This window comes from Scleropages formosus, chromosome 18, assembly GCF_900964775.1.
Source record: "Scleropages formosus chromosome 18, fSclFor1.1, whole genome shotgun sequence".
Taxonomy (NCBI): domain Eukaryota; kingdom Metazoa; phylum Chordata; class Actinopteri; order Osteoglossiformes; family Osteoglossidae; genus Scleropages; species Scleropages formosus.
Genome location: NC_041823.1, coordinates 18,944,229 through 18,961,495, shown reverse-complemented (window position 1 = coordinate 18,961,495; position 17,267 = coordinate 18,944,229). Strand labels below are relative to the sequence as shown.

General features: G+C 42.0%; 1 protein-coding gene across 4 annotated transcripts; it reads left to right on the top strand.

The window, feature by feature from the left end:
• The first annotated feature begins 3,057 nt into the window (after window positions 1-3,057).
• LOC108924309 (C-Jun-amino-terminal kinase-interacting protein 3) lies at window positions 3,058-16,788 on the top strand. Of its 4 annotated transcripts, none has more exons than XM_018735623.2 (29): window positions 3,058-3,175; window positions 4,742-4,891; window positions 5,036-5,100; window positions 5,357-5,551; window positions 5,741-5,861; window positions 6,113-6,183; window positions 6,293-6,369; window positions 6,454-6,508; window positions 6,603-6,787; window positions 7,410-7,624; window positions 7,826-7,883; window positions 8,034-8,186; window positions 8,998-9,040; window positions 9,227-9,354; window positions 10,448-10,501; window positions 10,707-10,847; window positions 11,072-11,210; window positions 11,708-11,794; window positions 11,885-11,932; window positions 12,053-12,194; window positions 13,483-13,525; window positions 13,631-13,711; window positions 13,800-13,867; window positions 13,973-14,121; window positions 14,279-14,450; window positions 14,596-14,709; window positions 14,860-14,958; window positions 15,438-15,530; window positions 15,937-16,788. In XM_018735623.2, the coding sequence occupies exons 2-29, from the start codon at window positions 4,831-4,833 to the stop codon at window positions 16,044-16,046; spliced, it is 2,967 nt and encodes a 988-aa protein (XP_018591139.1). In that variant the 5' UTR covers window positions 3,058-3,175; window positions 4,742-4,830; the 3' UTR covers window positions 16,047-16,788. The 4 variants fall into 4 exon arrangements, with proteins under 4 accessions (XP_018591139.1, XP_018591123.1, XP_018591148.1 ...); XM_018735607.2 differs by having other exon boundaries at window positions 11,678-11,794; XM_018735632.2 differs by lacking the exon at window positions 3,058-3,175 and having other exon boundaries at window positions 4,826-5,100.
• The last annotated feature ends 479 nt before the right edge of the window (window positions 16,789-17,267 follow it).

Sequence of the window (17,267 nt, the reverse complement as noted above, 5' to 3'; positions counted from 1 at the left end):
GGCTTTTGGGGTTTGGGGCACCCTGACTGGTATGAGTGTGGCCCTGCTGGGGATGTGGGACCAGTGGGTGCACAGACATGATACGATCTCACTCCTCCTTGTTATAGGACTGGTGGTCTTGGCCATCAATTTGGGGGTCGTGGGGAGTGTCGCTGGGTACCGCTGCGGAAGGAAGCGGAGAGGGGTAGATGACGGGAAGGTTGTGCTAGTGGGAGACAGGGGCAGTGACTGCGTGAAGATTGTAACCGTGTAAAAGACCATCCTTAAACGTCTATATTTTACATTTCTTGCTTTTTTTATATTGGACACGGTATGTGTAGCTTTCCATCTTCATATGGAAATGCAACATTTATTTTCACTCCAGCAATGAATATAACAAAGAGCAATTTCCACCGAAAAAACCTTTATGCTTCATTTATCCTGTATGACGGCAGTCATGACGAGGCTTAGTGGACGATTCCCTACAAAATTGTTTATAGGTTAACCAAAAAAAAGGCACATGCTAGAAATGACTGTTTTCTTAATTGTTCCTAATTCAACAGCAATATTCACCCAATATTTTTTGATAAAACCTGATTTATTCCGGTGTGTTGGATGTTTGAATATGTGCACTATACAATATAAATATATAAACTTGTTAAGACATTGTTCTCTCTGCTCCATGACTTCTGTCATCATATGAATGAACTGGTGAATTCAGCAAAAGATAAGTAACCAAGGCATCTTACCTATGTAACCAGCTCATGTTTTCTCCACCTAAAATGTGGCCTGAAACCTACTGTACATTAATAAATAAATGTAAAAAATACTGTTTGTAGTATGGAAAATGTGTATGTTCACATTTTTCCATTGTTAAATTGAAGAATAACATAAAAAGAGTTGAGCTATGTGAGAAAAGGGAGAAAATTCAAAGAAAACTTAAGGGAAATAATCTTTGACATGAGTACTAAAATATAAAGGGGTGGTTTGTGAATAACTGTCCTGTTCAGCATCCACCTGTTCCTGTCAATGATCTTTGTTTTTCAGTCATTTTTAAAATTCACAATTTTATTTCTCTGTTCAGCATCCACCTGTTCCTGTCAATGATCTTTCTTTTTCAGTCTTCGTGCCTGCAGTTTTATTTTATTTGACTGCTGCTCTTCACGTGTTTAATTAAGTTGCAGTTTTTGTGTTGGAAGCAGCTGCAGTTCAAGCGTTGAATGTTTGCCCAAATTTTTTCGGCTGCTTTTTTTTTCGATATGAAAGTCAAAGATTACTTTTCACGTCACAACGGATTCTGTTGCGGGATGCTTTACGTTACACATTTAAAATGAGTCTTCGACTGTAGGGACAGAAGAGGAAAATTTTACAGGCAATGTTACTGGCTTTTACTTTATCCCTTGCGTTTGTTTGTCTCGGGGCGTCTGTCTTTCTTACTTAATGTCGTCGTTTCCCTGCCTTTCTTCCACTCTGACAGCCCAATCAGGCAGGAAGTAACAGGAAAAGGTCTAAGTCCTTCCTCTGAAAGCAGCGAAAGAAAACCTAATTTTCCCTTCCATTGTAGCACTAAACAAACAGAGTTCCATTGTCAAATATTTCTAATCTTACTGAAATGGCAAACATTTCATTGACCGCTACTTTTGAAAAACGGCATTGCCATATAAAGGAGCTTCAGCGTGTGCACAGATTTATATATCTATCAGTAGGAAGGGAAGATCAGAGGAATTATTATCAAACATCAAATATTATATTTCTGACTCACGAGAGGAGAATTAATTTTTGTACAAGTTATTGGTATAAAAAGAGGGGGGGTGCGGCGGTGCTCTCCCCTGCATCTGGGGTTCGAGTCCCGCTTGGGGTGCCTTGTGATGGACTGGCGTCCCATCCTGGGTGTGTCCCCTCCCCCTCCAGCCTTGCACCCTGTGTTGCTGGTATAAAAAGGCCTCTTTGGCTGCAGGAAGGTGGCCTTGCATTGCAACCACTGTAATAAGGTGAGGGAGGAACAGTTTTCACGTAGATGATGTGAAAGGAGCCGCGATAGTGAGTGCGCTTCGTCTGCAGCTGGATCATAAGAATAATTGAAAAAAGGGACACGATGCTAATGGGCCCGCTGCCAGGCCTGGCGCTCTTGTTTGTGTCTGTCTACTGCCCCCTGCCGGGCGCAAAGGGAACTGCACTGCCGTCTAATGCCATTACCGTGTTTTCCACTGTAAGGATGGGAAGCGCTGCCACGTGTGAGTTGAGTGTGGGCGAAACTGTAAAACAAGAACTTTTTTCAATTTAAATGTACTGTGAAGAATAAAACAATTTTCTTTCTCTCTCATTTCATTTGTCGGATTTGTTATACATGTCATTTGCACCACTACATGATGAATTCTGTTTCTTAAAAAAAAAGACACACACACACATTCTTAGCAATTTTGGACCCTACAAGGCACAAGTGAGTTTTTTCAGAATGTTTTCAAACGTGTTGCTCAACAAAACGTCTGGGTTACGTGCGAGACTCCGCTAATCACTACACTAACAGGAAAAACCTGACTGGAATTAATTGATGCTACTATTTCATCAGAGCTAAATGGAACAAATGGCCCTCTGAAAGTTGTCTCCGGCAGTATTGCCTCGAAACACCAACAGGTAGCACTTTCCTGCAGAGATTGGCAAGTCGATCTTCTTCTGTAAGCAAACAACAGCGACATGAAGGATTTTTAACTTTTCCTATAGTTAACCAGCTCTGTAACTTTGGACTGTGGCCCAACATGTACATTCGATCAGCAATCCGTCTGTAATAAAGCGCTCACGTCTGAAGGAAAAACACACACCGCGGCTCGAGGTGAAAAGGATCACACCGTCAATAATTCATACAGCCCTGGACTTGGACACTTTCAGTCACATGACCGCACAGGCCCGCTCGTCACGTGTCTGCCTTCAAGTTTCAGGAAACTTTTTCTTCCTCCGCATGAAAACAGGAACTGCCTCCGTCACGCCTTCCCCCTCACGCCATTGGCTACTGCTGACCGCTGCAAGGATTCGATTGGCTCAGGAGGAGTCAATCACGCGCCTCATTCGAAATGTACGCCCTCTCTCGTTAAGCCCCGTTTGAGTAATTAATAGCCTCACGGAAAAGTGAACGGCACAAATAAATTTGCGTGAGGGAATAAAGGTAGTTTTTGGCCGGCATGCGGTGACATGGGAACAGGTGAGTTGGCAGTAATAAAAGCGTAAGTTAGCTGCTTAATAAGTTGCTGAGGTAGGTACGGTGACTCCGCGCCGCGGCTGAGGCGGGTGGCGCCGCCGCTCGGTCGGTCGGTGTCTCCCAGGCTCCGGCTCCGGCTCCGGCTCTGGCTCTCTTCGTCAGTGAGTTCGTCCACTAGTCAGCCGCGCTCGGACCCCGGCTCGGACTTCTGTCCTCAGTAACCCCCCACCACCCGTTCCGCTCGTCTTTTTCGTGTTTTACTTTACCTTAAGCGTGGTCTTTCGCGGTACACACAGCTCAGCAGCTGCAGTGAAAGACGGTAATAATAGTGCACAGAAGTGAAGTGGTCTCAGCGCCTCCGTCCGTCCGTACGAGAACCAGACCAGAGCAGAGCAGAGCAGTTCTTCAACAGGAATAATATACTGGGGAACAAAAAGTTTAACGCGTAGAAAGTGATACCATGTAACTGATACACACCTATGTATCATTAATGAAACCATCTGTTCGTGCCTTAAGGCTTAGGAGCTAGAAAGACAAGTCAGTCAGAATGTTAACTATATGATTATGTATGATGGGGGATTCCCCCCCCCCCTTACTGCTGGTAATATTTTTACCTCCACAATACCTGACAGCCTGCATATTATTCATATGGCTAATGCTCTCTCAAAAGCAGCTAATCTGATCACAAACAGACCCAAAGTGGATATTCGTACATGTCTTGTGTGCGTATGACAGCCACAGGGCCGTCGCACCCGTGCCCCATGTATGTTTCTGTTTTTCCGTCACAGCTGCGAAATGGCATTTCGGCACGAGGCCGTGTCTCAGGTGGGGAGTTCGTTCCTGGTAAGAGGAGGTGAGGGGGGGGGGCTGTCGTTCAGGTGTAGCGCAGAGAGTCGGAGGAACTTGGATCTGCTGTTGTGGCGGTTGGAAAAACCTGCACAGCTTTTCCATGCGGCGCTGGTCTGAGACCTCGGTCCGGGTTGATGCGGATTGGTGCGCGATCACCGTCGTGCGAAAGATCAGGATTTGGCTGGAAAAGGAAGGAGAAGGTGGGGAAAGAGGGTTTCCCATCAGGAGAGCGGACTGACTCTTAGTGTCAAAGAGATCGTGAAGGATTAGATGAAGACTGAAAAGCCTGTGTTGGGTCAGGAAAGGGACACCTCCCGCAGAGACCTGCAGGTCGGATGAGGCTGTTGAGGAGGTCAAGAGAAGCAGCTGTTCCTTGTGAGGTCTGAGCCTTACTGTTCGATGGCTTTTACAGGTGTACTTTACTGCTGACTGGAATGTGGCCCAGTAAATCAATTAATTACACAGTCAAGGTCAAGTGAGTTTTTCCTTAAAACAATGAATTAATCAAGGCAACTCAAAGACTGCATAAATGTAAAATCTTCATCTCTGCTCATTCATGCTGTAGATGTTGATGATGTAGATGGATGGCTGTTTATTATTCATTTTGTCCTTTTCCTATGTGTATTTCAGTTGGCTTGGTAGTGCTGCAACAGACTGCTGAAACAGTTTTGAATTTTCTGTTATAATTTGGAGACTTATTTTTTCTTTTTCTCCCCCCAGAATGAACACTATGGCATCTACTGACGCTAGATAGCTCAAGCTGCCTCAGCAGTGTAGGTGTACTTGCTGGAAGTATTAAGCGTGTGGACATGGATGAACTGGAAACGGGGAATGATCGAGGAATTGTTGAGAAACATAGATTTGTATTTGGTACGTATTTATGAGTTTTTCAACGTGGTGAAGCTAGGCCCAGTGTTAGCAGTTTGTGCAGCGCACATATCCAGAGACAGAGGTGCTGTAGACAGTGAAAGATTGCAAGGATGGAGTTTGGTGAGGGTGTTCTCTGCGGGGCAGGAGAACTGGAACTGGACCCTGAAATTGTGAGTGAAGAGGCTGGAAAGGTCTACTCCGAGTTACAGGTAACAGGTTCCACGCAGTGGACTCCCTTGTTAATAAACACTGCACACTAACCCCTACAGTAAGGGATTCTTCACAGTAATACCCTGTGATAATGATTGATGATAATAAGCAATAATGGGGGTGTTTTGAGTGCTGTTATGCCTCTCTATCTGCCTCCCTCCATTCTGTACACTTACTTTATTGCCTGCCATTATTTCTGTTGCTGGCTTTAAGTGACTGGCATGCATTACAGCACCCTCTCTCGTTGGCCTTCAGTCTGTGATAGAGACCCATGGCACTGATGTTGTGGAGCCCCTTGTGCCCATCCTGGTGTGGGTTCTGGAGGGGCTGGCCAGCTGCCGGGCCCAGTTGAGAGAGAGTGAGAAGGAAGCAGAAAGGGAGAAGGCGGAGAGGGAAGAGCTGCTGGAGAGGTTCCAGAGTGAGAGGGCACTAAGGAAAGAAAGCCAAGAGGTGAGGGAGCACAGTGCTTACTGTGTATGCTGGGCTTGCATTCAGTACATTAATTGGAGACAAAGAAGGTGCATAGAAACATTTGACTGGACAGGAGTCTACTTCTGTTCACCGGACTTAATAATGAGAGAGATGTAAAAAGAGGGAGGGAAGGGGGTTCGTATCTAACCCTATTTCTATCTCTGGCAGCGGTATTTGGAGCTGGATGACCAGTTTGAGCAGGAGCGAAGGACGATGCGTGGAAGGGAGAAAGAGAGAGAGCGGAGAGAGAGAGAACTAGAGAGAAAGGCCAGAGAACAAGCAGACCAGTGTGAGTCTGGTTTCATCTGCACTCACCTACTGTTCTTCATTATTTACAGTGTTTGTGTGCACTTCTGATAATGACTTTGAGAGGTTACCACTACTTTCATCACTCACCTCTGGCTTACCGCTGCAGAAGTTAATCTCATTTTAAATACACAAATTGCTTTGGTCAAATTTTCAAAGTTCAGGTCTTTTTTTTTTTTTTTTGTATTAATGAAGTGTTATATTGAAATTGAGTGTTTTGTTGTAACTATCCAGTGGTGGCCTTGGAGGAGCAGAAAGCTGGTCTTACTCGTGACTTAAATGCACTCAAACACACACACAATAAGGTAAAGATGAGACTCTTGATTCTCCACGTTTTGGTAACTTTTGCCTTAATTTTTTTTTTTCTTTTGCCATAACTACCACAAGAAGGTGAGGTTATTTATCCTTTTGCAGTTATTGCACAGCTACAGGGAACTTCTGGATAGGAGGAAGGATTATGAAAGAGGAGAGGGATCCCTTTCCCCTATAAGGTGACCTGTGACTTCTGTTTTGCTACTTGTAGTAATGAATCCACAGCCTTGTAGTTTTGTAAGTGCAAACTGCTCCTCCTTTAGTCATAGGCATCCAAAGACATCGGATGTCTCATCGGATCATGCGTCAGTCATGCAGGTAATGAAGTAGCTTGATTTTTGTTTTCGAGCGCTTCTGGTATAGTGTTTGATATTTCGTGCTTTTCTGAGCGATGGTTGGGAATCTACTGCAGGCAAAGGTGAGAGCAGAAACTCCTCCCATCCCCGGCCACACGGAGCCACCGAGTGGCGAGGAGGACAGAGCGAAAGATGAGGCCAGACTGACAGAAGCAAAGTCGAGAACTTCGTCTTTTATTGATGCCATTGTCAGCTCCACGCCTGAGCTGGTCCAGCTAGATTGTCTTGTTTCAACAACCAGGTGTTTATATTTTTTTTAATACTCTGATGTGACTGATCACTTTGTGGACAATTATCACAAACTTTGGAAGTTAACCATGTAGTTGCTATGCTTCCTAATGGACTTTCTAGGTAATTGAACAGATTTGTATCCTTAAACATCTAGATGTGAAGCTATAACTTAGGGATTTACATAAAATTGTCTGGGTAACTAAAGAATGAATGAGGAACAATGATGGTGAATCCAAAGTCACTACAACTTCCAGTAGATCATATTGTTTGTAACTGTATTTGACTGCCTCTTTGTGATGAGAACAAGTGGGTGTTTCTCATAGGAAGAATTGAAACCAGTTTTGTTCTTACTCAGTGCTCTTGGCAGGATTTTCTACTTTAACAATGGTTCAAATACATGGCGGGGAAGTTACACTCCTTTAGTTTGCTACATACAATCTATTTACTGCCTTTTTAATCCCAGTGATTTAGTGTATCGCATATGTATTATCTCATTTTGACTGAGGTAATTTTTAATCTCACATTCAACAAGTGAGAGCTGATATGAATTTAGTTCTTCAGAATATATCTGCCGGAGCATTGCTCTGTTTTGTAATATGTTTTCATTTCACTGTCTCTCGGTGTCTGTGCAGAGCTGAACTGGAACACACAACTGACCCAGCTCAAGCAGAGCCTGGGGACAGTGTGAAGCAGCACCCTGGAAGTGAGGGAGCAGACAGCGAGGAAGGAGAGGATGAGGATGATAGCCTGGAGTGGGAGCTCAGGAACACGGACTCTGTTTTCTCTGAGCTTTCCGAGCTGAGCCGGGAGTATGTGGAAAGTGTGGACCAGGGGGCCAGTGTGCGAGGTGAAGGAATAAGGAGAGGGGCAGGGGGTGGGGGGGGGTAGCTAATGCGGGTTTGACCAATAAGGAAAATTATTAGGACTATGTGAGGGTTAGGCCTCAGGAGCTTGCAGTTGAATTCAGTTCTATGCAAGCTGACCAAGTCACAGAAGCAAAATGTTATTAAAGAGCAGCTCTTATTACCGATTCCTCTTTGCATTGCAGGTAGTACAGACCAGTTTGAGGAGATTCTTTCTCAGTATGAGGAACTGAAACGAACCAAGTAAGATCATTTCTTCTTTGCTGTATTAAACTAGTGAAATCCCCCTTTCTCACCAATTAATTATTTTTTAACTATTTTTAGTGTGAACTTATGCTATTTTATAGTATTTTGTGTGCAAATATTTACACTTTCTGTTTTACTGTACTGAAGTGAACAGATTGATTCAGCCCGAAAGTCGCTGATCTGTCGTGTGGAGGAACTGACCAATGAGAGAACACTTCTAAGTTTGGAAGTGGAATCTTGTCGAGAAACCATCACACGACTGGAAGGGAGGGTGAGGGAAATGGAGGATGAAACAAAACGGTAAAAAGATGCATTCCAGTCACCTTTTAAGGACAGGATAGTGTAATGCTTTTTTTAATCCCTGCAGGGAAATTTACACACAGCAGCTCAACATGACACAAGTCATGACTATGACATGGTGGAGTCAGACAATACATAAATGACAGAGCCAAAATGTCAAAATAATCAGTACATGTTAGACATTCTAGAACTAAAGTGAGAATGATTAAACCAGTGCAATGACTCTTAGTGCACCCCTTGCATCTCCTTATTGAGAAGCTAACAGGTCCTTGACTGAAATATAGACATGGATCGTTGTTGGGAAGAAAGTCCTCCAAAAATGCATTGAACAATCCAGTGGCTGAAGGAGCTCATGGTAATTCTCTCGTGGAGTGGGAGAGAGCTATTGCCCATGATGGACTCTTAACTTCCTCCTCATCCGCACCTCTTCCACTCCTTGCATTGAGTTGAGGGTCAGATCCAGGAGAGAACCTACTTTCTTCACAAGCTTGAGTCTGTGCCTCTCACCAGCACTTGACTCCACCTCCCAACACACACACCATAAAACACGACACGTGCAACTACTGTCTGATAAAATGTGTGGTATTTTGCTGCATATGTTAAATAACTTCAGCCTTCTAAGAAAGTCTTTCCTTTATTTTACTGTGTGTGTTGTGTAACCAGTCGTTTGTTGTTCATATTGACCCCCATATGAATATCATCCTTTTTAAGGTTCATAAATCTTTTTTCTTGGAAAGATGTGCTTTATTTTGACAGGTGATCTCAGTGACTTAATTGACTTGTCATTGATTATCATTTGTGAATTTTTAAGACTTAGGAAGGAACTGGAACAGATTCAGAGAGAAGACTCAGAGGTGAGAAAGATGGTTTCTACATATTACCTAAAGTGTCATTCTCACATTGTCCAGATTGTAGTTTGCTTTTTTTTTTTTTATATATTACCTGTTCTACCTGACCTGTGGATGATGTCAGTGTTAAATACATTACGCAGGGTCTAAAATATTAACACACTCGGGTCTCCATCCCTCTTATTCCTTCAGTTGTCAGGGCCTACCTCCTTGCGGCGCTTCTCTCGCTCTGAAATGGCACGAGTGGTGATGGAGAAGAATCAGTATAAGGAGCGCCTGTTTGAGCTGCAGGAGGCTGTGCGCCGTTCTGAGTTGCTCAGGTGTGTCTTTTCTGCAGCACCCTTGAAAAACTGGATGACTAAAAACATTACCTACATCCTTTGGTTGAGGTTGGACAATTGTCCACGTCAGCTGCGTCTCTTTCAATTTATGTCCTGCTCAAGTTATCCCTCTGGCTTTGGAGAATAAATGGTGAATTTATTTTCTTTGGGCTCACACAGGCCCCATAGGTGTGCTTTAAAGTTTATACCAATCTGTTCATTGATTTCTTGCTGAGATGCAACAAGGAAATCGCTAAGAGTTGGGAATGAGTTAGTCTTGGCTGTCAGTTATCACACTATAGCTCCAACTTTATACACATAACCTTTACTTTGTCTACAACGTTAAAGATTGTGACATCTCTGTCCTACAGTGAAAGGTTCATTGAAGATGCTAAACGCATCATCCAGGTATACCAAATCAGCCATGTCATGCATGTGTTTGACAAGTGGAAAACTTGTTCACGCTCATGCAAATAGATTAAATTTTTAGAAATGGTAGAGCAGATTTATGGTGTGCATAGCTTGGGTTGTTGATTCAAATGTTCAGGTGTTCTGTGACCTCCTTGGCATACGGACCACAAATGTTTCATCACCAGTTGAGGTGACCTCAGCGCTTTAATGGCTCAGATACAATCAGTGCATTAAACACTGTCGCCTCAACTGGTGATGAAGTGTTTGCGATCTGAATGCCAAGCTCGGTGAACACCTGACGATTAGATTTTTACTTCCTCACACAGTTCAAAGAAGCAGGTGACCACTTTTCCTCAAAACAACCAACAAACTTCTCTTTGAAGGAGAAATTGATGTATTCATTTATCTCTTCACATACCACAGTAAAAAGCCACACATGAAAATGAATATGGTGGATTGATGAAATAATGGACATGTTCTAACATAAGTTGATAGGGTTTTTTGTGAGCAAACAGTATGCATGTTTAAATTTTTAACATTGTATAAATTCACAATGGACTAACATACCTGAGGAATTTAAACACCACTTGACTCAGATACGATGAGTGTCAGCTCACAGACCAATTGACACTTGAGGGCTGCTGGTTTGTATTTCTTCTCATGCCAATTCCTCAACCTTCAGGGCTACCAAGGAAGAAAGGAGCACTGAAGAGAGGAAGACCACCTTGTGGAAAAGGTATGTGCATGCTGGGGAACTTTCATTGATGTGAAAGTCCACTGTATACTCTGTTTGGGTTTCTTGCAAATATCCTCAAAATATTCTTGTTTCATTATTCCATTTTTGAGTGTGCATAACTCGTACTCAGTGACCCTGAATGAAAACCCATCTTATAGTGTCAACACCAATATGACATTATGTGAAAAAATTCTTTGTTCGTTAGGTTTAACCGCTTGTTTGGTCTGACCAAGGATCCGCTGGCGGTGCCTGCTGGTGGTGGTTCCTCCTTCCCTCCACAAACACCAGCTCGCACCGTATCACTGCAAACTCCACGGCAGTTGACTGTGGGCCATACTCAAACGGAGTAAGTATGATTGTACAGAGTAAATGTCTGCCAATCCATTCTGCTCTGTTGCATGTAGCAACAGTTAAACAAGTCTGAACCTTCCTGGGTTGGACATGGAGTTGCCACTATCTTGCTTAGAAAAAAGTCCAGCTCATGGAGGTATAATGGTGCTGACATCAGTGGCTGGAAGCAAGTGTCTCACCATGCCATCTTTAGATCACTCTTGTGTGTCTGTCTCGCAGTGGATCACCCCCCACTACTCCCTCCCCACGAGTTAGGAGGAGGGAGTTGTACAGAGACATCCGCACCCATGTGTGGAATACTCTGGGAAAACGACAGATCCACGGTTGGAGCTTACCTGTGCCACAGGAAATGACAAAGGTAATATACAGGCACCACCTTGCCTTGTACACATCATTTTAACAGTTTTAAAACTTTCCTTTGCAATCCTTTGTTTGCTGCAATTTTTTCCGCTTCAGTTGTTTTTATATGGCACTTAAGCATACATACTTTGTTTGCACCTCTTCCTTTTTGTCTCCACTGCTAATCTCTCCCTACACTATTATCATGAAGACAACTGTACATGGCTTTGTCTGGTTAAATATATGAATAAGGTACTTTTTAAGCCTTCTGATGAACATAAGGGAAGTGCCAAATGCTGAAAGTAAGCAGCTTTTAGATAAATGGAAATTAGTAGTAAAGGGGTTTGTTGTAAGACTGCAGAACAGTTTTACAAGTCAGTTTTGGGTTTTTACATCAGCGGTTTCCATAAAAGCCCATCTTCTTGTATCTTAAGTTGTCTTCCTGGAAAGAACTTTATAGTATTGTCTTTACTATTGCATTGACAGTTGTGTGGCTGTGACGATCACATATTTCAGGATGATAGTAGGACCCCTTCAGAACCTAAGGATGTACCGGTACTAGTCCAGCTGCGACTACTGGACCAGAGGGATGCCGCTGCTAAGGTAAAAATTCCTAACAGTCACTATTTCAGCATAAGTAATAACTTCTGTGAGTTAGAAGTACATTTGATTTTTTGCATTCTGTTCTTGCAGCTGACCTGTGCTGTCGCTGTCACGCCTGATATTTCACGTGAGCCGGCAGTAAGTTGTTCCTTAGTCGCTGTAGTCACTTAACACTAGGCATGAAGTCTAGTCAACGCATGTAGCAACAAACACAAACATCCTTTACCCTCACTGTCCTTCTTTTTTCCACCCTGTTAGTGTTCAGTGTGGGTGGTCTCTGGTCCTGCTTCCAGCAGCGATGTGACAGTGATTGACCCAGCGCGTGCCAACACCGTCCTGGATCAGTTCAGTCTTCCACCCACCTCACCTGCCCTGTGTCTCTGTGCTGTGCCCCCCACTGGTCAGTCAGGATGTTTTAGGCCTTGCAGTTGTTAAGTGTTCTTGAGGTGGGCCTGAGGCTTCAACCACAATGGTGGGAACTGCCTTTCAGTGATTCAACTATCAGTGATTGACATGAGTCAAATCACAAGTCTGTATCACACTTTCATACACTGAATCTGGTCCAGCTGGAGTCATTGGTGGCTCACAGTTACTTGTTACTGAGCGTTCATAAGGCTTCACTCTTTCCTTGCTCTTCATATTTACTGTTTTTACTTGTTTTCACCTACACGCTCCTTGTTACAAGAAACTCATAAATTAGTAAACAACCAGGAACAAAACCACTCGCCCCCGCCCCCAAAACCTAGGCATCAGGTCAGGGAAACACCTTTTTGAAGGGGGAAAAGGTTTTATAGATCATGTGTTCACTTGACAGTTAACACATGCAAAACAGTTTTAGTCCCTCTATCACATGAGGTTTTTTTTTCTTCTTTTTTTGGTGTGTTCCACACTTCTGTTTTATTGCACACTTCCTCAATAATATTTCCTGAAGAATGAAAAACGACTGCCTGTTGTCTCATTGATATTCATTCTGCTCATACTACATCCTGCAGTATGCAAAACCACTGCCAGATGGAAAGCTCAAGATTCATTAACATTTTTGTTTTTATAATGTATGCCATTGTTTGCCAATTTATACTCTGCTTTTTTCAAAGAATATTAAGGCAGAATTGCAGCATTCTCATCAAATTTTGAATTTCAAGGTGGTCAAAATTTATAAAAAAAATTAATTTACCTGTTAAGATCTGAAATGTCCAAAAACTGATTGAGTAACCAGTTTTTATTTTGCTACATTATCTTAATGTTTTCTGCCTTTGTCATCGCATGTAGCTTACTTCATCAGACTTCTTTCCCTCTAGCTTTTTCCGTCACCCATATATTTCTACATTTCTGCTTTACCGGCTCACATTTCTCACTTTCCATTCATAAAATATCTTGCTGATGGGGTATAATTCATCTGCTGAAATTCAATGGAATACATCACAGAATAATGTCCTCATCTGTTCACATGATTAAGAGCCATTCTCCTATAAAGAAATGCAATCATTCAATAAAATGTAAAGGGTAGGAAATGGTGTTTGGATGTTTTTCTGTTTTATTTTCTAATTAAATTTAATCAGTGGGGGAAAAAAATTGCCACTCACACAGTAACCTGTTCCTGCTAGTTCTTGCCAACGTTTCTGTGGCAACTGGAACAATAAAGAAAATGTGATTTAGTCTCACCATGTGTAATTTCCTTTACATACCAGGAGAATCTCCAGGAACAGTGTGGTTTGGGACTCAGGATGGAAGGTGAGAGGTTGTTTTTGTGTTGAATTAAATCAATACTTTTATAATGCAGAAAACAAAACAATACAGAGTTGCTTGAACATGTTCTTTTGTTTTTTTTCTGACTAGCATTTTAGTCCACTCTGCATCTCTGGCCAGGAGGTGCTGCTTGAAATCTGTCTCGCTTGCTGAAGGAGTGCACTCTCTTACGTGAGTCATTCTTTGGTCGTCGCAGTCATTTTGCTATCTGTCATTTAGCAGGTTCTAAGGTTTTGCTTCTGATTAATGCTCTTTTCAGGTATTTTCAGGGTCAGGTGATTGCAGGGTTAGCCAATGGCTCACTGTTGTTTTTCACTCAAAATTCAGGTAGGTTTTAATTTCATTCACTCTTTTGCTATCTGCTTTTTTGCTTACCTACTCATCTTGCAACTGAAAATCTGTTACAGAACTATTTAACTGTGTGAATAACAGGTAAATGGAATCTCCGAACTCAGGATGCGATTGTCTTGGGATCCAACCCAGTACAGCCCATCCGTTGTGTCCTTGCGAGGGAGACACGGTTGTGGGTGGGCTACTGGAATAACATTCATGTGATTGATGTTAACAGTAGGAAAGTAGAGGTAAGATGAGATGCTTGCTTAAAGCAATGCTTTGCTTTTCATTTTGGTTTGTGCTTACAAAGGATTTGCAGTTTCTCCCCCCTCCCTTTCAATTTTATAAATCCTGTGTCAGAACTCAGTAGCTACCCTCACTGGTAAAGCCCATCTTATGTTTCAGCACTCGTTCTCTGTGTCGGAGCGTCGTGAACAACAAGTGCGCTTTCTGTGTTCGGCTGGCAGTGGTGTGTGGGCATCTTGTCGGCTTGATGCCGTCCTTCGTCTCTTTGATTGGTCAACCTGTCGGCCCTTACAACAAGTGGATTTGACCCAGCTAGTTACCAATGCACTAGGTTTGAATGTGTATTACTCTTATTTCTGCATCTCTTGCTTGTTTTATGTCACTATATTGTTTGTCTGTACTATTTAATTTCAACCAAAGTTTTGTTTTTTTTTTTTTTTTTTCTCTCTCTCCCTGTGTTTCCATGTTTCCTTCAGGTCCTGCCTTCCTGTCATCCTGTCCTCTCCAGATTTCTTCCTTGGCAATAATCTGTGGGAGGTTATGGTTGGGCACAGGAAGTGGAGCCATTTTCTCAATCCCTGTACTACTCAGTGAGTATTCTTACATTTGTGAAGAGAAAAAATTTTTTTTTTTTTTTTTTTTTTTTTCCTCTCCTCCCTCTCCTATCCTGTAGATGTTCTTTCAGATGATCTTCCTCACGATCACTGTCAATATGTCGTCATGTCTATATTTTTGTTTAGGTTCAGAGTCAGCCTCTATACCATACTGCTCTCTGCCTGGGGCCCAACTCTGCTACCATGGGCATCGTCAGGCTGTCAAATTTATTGTTTCTGCTGCTGGTATGTAGTCCTTGACTTATTACTTTTAATAGGTCAACTTGTATTGTTCCTCCAATTGTCTTTGTGCTGCAAAGCACACGTTCCCTTGTCTTAATTAATGTTGCACAATAACATATGAATAAAAAATGCTGACATCTATGATATTTCAATGCACGAAAAGCAGTAATTGGGATTACTTTTCATAAATTCCCAGCAAATATTTTGTAGAATGTGTTGCAGGTAGGTTATGTTTGCTGTATAGACTACAAAATTTTGTTTGAACTTTGACTTATCAGTTATTACAAGGCTTTCCAATTCAGATTTTTACTGCCTTTGAGAAAGTATCCAGTTCCAATGACCTGGGAAAGTACTGTTTTACAAATATATTGGGTAAAATGTGCTAGAGTAACCATTTGAAGTTTAAAGGCCATAGGCTGCTGAAGTCTGGTGTTTAACTTCTTGATTTCAGTTGTGTGGTGGTTTTTTGGTATCAATCCTAGGCTGTTTAAATCCTTCTGCCACTGCTGGGATCTCAGTTTCTACACCTCACCTTATACTGAGTGGTGGTGAAGGGTATATCAATTTCCGGATTGGTAAGCATATTGCCTTTTTCAACATGCTTTTTATTTGAATTTTTTTTCCTCATCCTTTTTAACCCCCCCCCCCCCTTTTTTTTTTTCCCCTCTTCTATAAAAAAAAAAAAAATTGTAAGAAATGGCTTGATGTATGTTAATCCTCTGACAACGACAGCAATTTCGGATGTTATCTGCAAACACATCTAAAATGATCACGCCTAAACTTGTGAAAAATGCACAAGTGAGGCCCTGTCCACCATGGGTCCCACCCTTTCGTATTACGTATTTTTCAATATCGCCTCTATTCTTTGTGCCATATGTGTGAAATTTGCATAACCAAATTACTCTTCTATAGTAGTATTTTTGCATTTTTATTCCATGGTCTTAGAGGGACTGACAGTGGTTGAAATCTTTCATCCTTCAGGAGATGATGGGAGTGACAATTCTCCTGATGCCCTCCACCAGCGTTCAGAACGCAGCCACATGATCATCTGGCAGAGCTCCTCTCCCTCTGTACCCAGCCCTTCCCTTTGATTTATGCCACATGGATCCTAGACCTCTTAATGGTGTTTTAGTGCAGTCTGAACATGGTTGTATGTGATCAGTCTATCTCACATATGCCCATTTGGGTTGTTATTGTGATGCTGAAATGACATTTCTTTTGCACTTATGCAGCAGTTTCATTGGTCAGCTGAGGAACAATCTTTACGTCATGTTAGTAGGGGACTGTTTTTGATCACTGTTACACCACTGGTTTGTGCATTTTAGCACACTGGCATTTCAACAACTTTAATTTTACATCATGAAAGGTAGACTTAAGCTGCTTGAATATGATTTACTGTCAGTGGTTAATTTAAGACTGTGAAATAAATGAAAAAGACTTTTTACATACCAATTGCTGCACTTTAACACACAGAGCCCTGGTGCTTTCTGCAGGCTAGTCTTTTCCCTCTATCATCTTACTGCCTTATGGGGTGTTTGTCTCATTTGCTGTCTACATCAAAATATCTTTGTACATCTGTCACTCTTACTGTTTTAAGTCTTTTACCTCCAGAGAAAGGAGTATAAGGCTTCTACTTCTACAGTGCTGGAGTACTTGGTTGGCTTGTTAAAGTTTGTAGCAGGACCCTCTTCAGCAGCTAACTTCTTTCTCTTTTGGGTCTTGACTAATTGTGAAACAAATGAACTTCTGTAAATACAATATTTCCTGTCAAATGTTGTCATACATGCATTTACATGTAGCTGACACTTTTCTTCAAAGTGACTGACAATGTTAAGGTCACAGTTACTACAGGAGCTATTCTGTTTTTATATTTGTATTAGGCAACCTACCTGGGATTTTTTTTAATTTTTACACTTCAGCTACTCTGTCTGGAATAAGGTATGGTTCACCTTTCACGTATTTAATGTACAAACCAGTATATCAACAACTGAGAAACAATCCTAGTAACTGGAATGAGAACTACAACAAACCATATGAAAACAAAAAATTACAAAAGCAAAGGTAATTTAACAGTCTAAATACTGTCATATACATTTAGTATTGTTTCAGTATTGTAAGCTGCTTAGGTTGAGTTGTAGAATATAGTCAAAGGTGCTTTGTCTAACCATAAGTATTGTTAACATACTAGTTTAACAAGTAATAGTGCGGGAAAGGCCCGTAAAAGCAAAGTACAGCAGCAAACAATGTTAAGTAGCACTGTGATGCTAAACCCATCATATGTCACTGATGTTTGTCCACTACAAGTGTTGCAG

Bases quoted from the DNA above. Each gene is read 5' to 3' on its own strand.
- LOC108924309 (XM_018735607.2), top strand. From the start codon at position 4,831: ATGGATGAACTGGAAACGGGGAATGATCGAGGAATTGTTGAGAAACAT. The intron at 5,101-5,356 runs GTAACAGGTTCC...GTTGGCCTTCAG, and splicing joins AGGTCTACTCCGAGTTACAG to TCTGTGATAGAGACCCATGG. The intron at 6,184-6,292 runs GTAAAGATGAGA...ATCCTTTTGCAG, and splicing joins TCAAACACACACACAATAAG to TTATTGCACAGCTACAGGGA.